This window comes from Aplysia californica, unplaced genomic scaffold (assembly GCF_000002075.1).
Source record: "Aplysia californica isolate F4 #8 unplaced genomic scaffold, AplCal3.0 scaffold01108, whole genome shotgun sequence".
NCBI classification, from domain to species: Eukaryota; Metazoa; Mollusca; class Gastropoda; order Aplysiida; family Aplysiidae; genus Aplysia; species Aplysia californica.
The window spans coordinates 101,685-103,397 of record NW_004798378.1 but is presented as its reverse complement, the minus strand read 5'-3'; the positions used below and the strand labels follow the sequence as shown (position 1 = coordinate 103,397).

Here is a 1,713-nt window from a genome sequence, read left to right as displayed (position 1 = left end):
CCCCAGCACAGGGGGACATTGATAAATCAGCCCATTTACAATTCTACTGTGCATAAGAACATGTTAATATCCCCCCTTTGAGAATGGCCTAAAGGCACTTGAGTCTGTGACTGTTTCTTTCTGGCTAGATCAAAGCAGAGGTCACCTATCTCTTACACCTGGTTTACTGTTGTATAGTTTTGTTGCTATGGAAACTTTGTACACTCAGTGACTGTTTCCTTCTCCCTAGATCAACGCCGAGGTCACCTATCTCTTATACCTGGTTTGCTGTTATATAGTTTCGTTGCTATGGATACATTCTCCACTCAGTGACTGTTTCCTTCTCACTAGATCAAAGCAGAGGTCACCTATCTCTTATACCTGGTTTATTGTTGTATCATTTCGTTGCTATGGATACATTCTCCACTCAGTGACTGTTTCCTTCTCCCTAGATCAAAGCAGAGGTCACCTATCTCTTATACCTGGTTTGCTGTTATATAGTTTCGTTGCTATGGAAACTTTGTACACTCAGTGACTGTTTCCTTCTCCCTAGATGAACGCCGAGGTGACGTATCCACGGGAGACTCTGCGAGCCTACTTCTACTTGCGCCATGTGTCCAAGTGCTTGCGCTATGTCGCCGCCGGGTTCTTCAAAGGTCACGTGTCTGAGGCCACCCTCTGCTCGCCCTTCCCGCTCATCCCAGGCTACAAGAATCTGTGCAACTTCTCTGACGTCACTTACGGCAACAGCTGGTACTGCGGCCGGCCCCGGAAGTTGGGTCTGACATGCGCAGACTGGCACAGTGTGCGGGACATGGAGTTCACGCGGCCCTTCGCCCTGAGCGACGTGGACATGTCGCTGACCGAGCAACTCCGCAAGCCCCCGCTGCTCCGTCTGATTCCCAGCACGGTCATCCTTCACGTGGACAAAGGCACGCCCATACGGCCCGAGAAAGCGTGTCCAGGGAAACACTTCCAGGACACCTGGCAACTGGACAGACCGCGGGGTTACTTCCTCCACAAGCAGTGGGTGCGCTCTGACTGCCGGCGACAGTGGCCGGACCCACCGACAGACGCGGCCTGTTTGACCAACACCACCATCGTGTTCACGGGAGACTCCAACTTTCTCTCCTGGTTCGTCATCCTCAAGTCGCGCCTGGGCTGCGAGCTGGTCATCGAGCAGGGCACCACCACCTGGCACCGGCCTCGCTCGTGTGTCCGCGCAGACGTCAACTTCCACATGTCCTGGAGGCTTCACGGCTTCCCCAACCACCCGGTGAGTGACCACTGGGCGCCCAGGTCGGACTTCCTTGAGGTCACTGACCAGCTGGACTCAGTGCCGGATCGAGGGAGGTACGTGGTGGCCATCCATCTCTTCCTCCACTACTCCATCCACCACTACAGCGTGCTGTACAGCAGACTACTGGCGGTGAGGAAGGCGGCGGAGTCGCTGCTCGACAGGAACCCGGACGCCCTGGTGATGGTTCGTGGCCCCCACACGGCCTACTCCGGCTGGCCACCTGTGCTGGGGGGCGACATGGCGGGCCCGCTCATGCGGGAGCTCACGGTGAGGGCTTTCCGGGGCGTGCACGAGCGAGTGCTGTATCTGGACTTCTGGGACATGAGCACAGCCAGCGAGAACTCCGAGTTCCACCCAGAGCTCTACATCAACGAGGCCATGGTGCAGGTCTTTTTGGATCACGTCTGCTCCAACAGCTGATGGGAGGGGTCAAG

At 56.0% G+C, this 1,713-nt stretch overlaps 1 protein-coding gene across 1 annotated transcript; it reads left to right on the top strand.

Moving 5' to 3' along the window:
- Positions 1-70: 70 nt before the first annotated feature.
- LOC106013675 (NXPE family member 3-like) lies at positions 71-1,699 on the top strand. Its single transcript, XM_013090017.1, has one exon. It carries the CDS (start codon positions 533-535, stop codon positions 1,697-1,699), a length of 1,167 nt encoding a protein of 388 aa, XP_012945471.1. The 5' UTR covers positions 71-532.
- Positions 1,700-1,713: the final 14 nt, after the last annotated feature.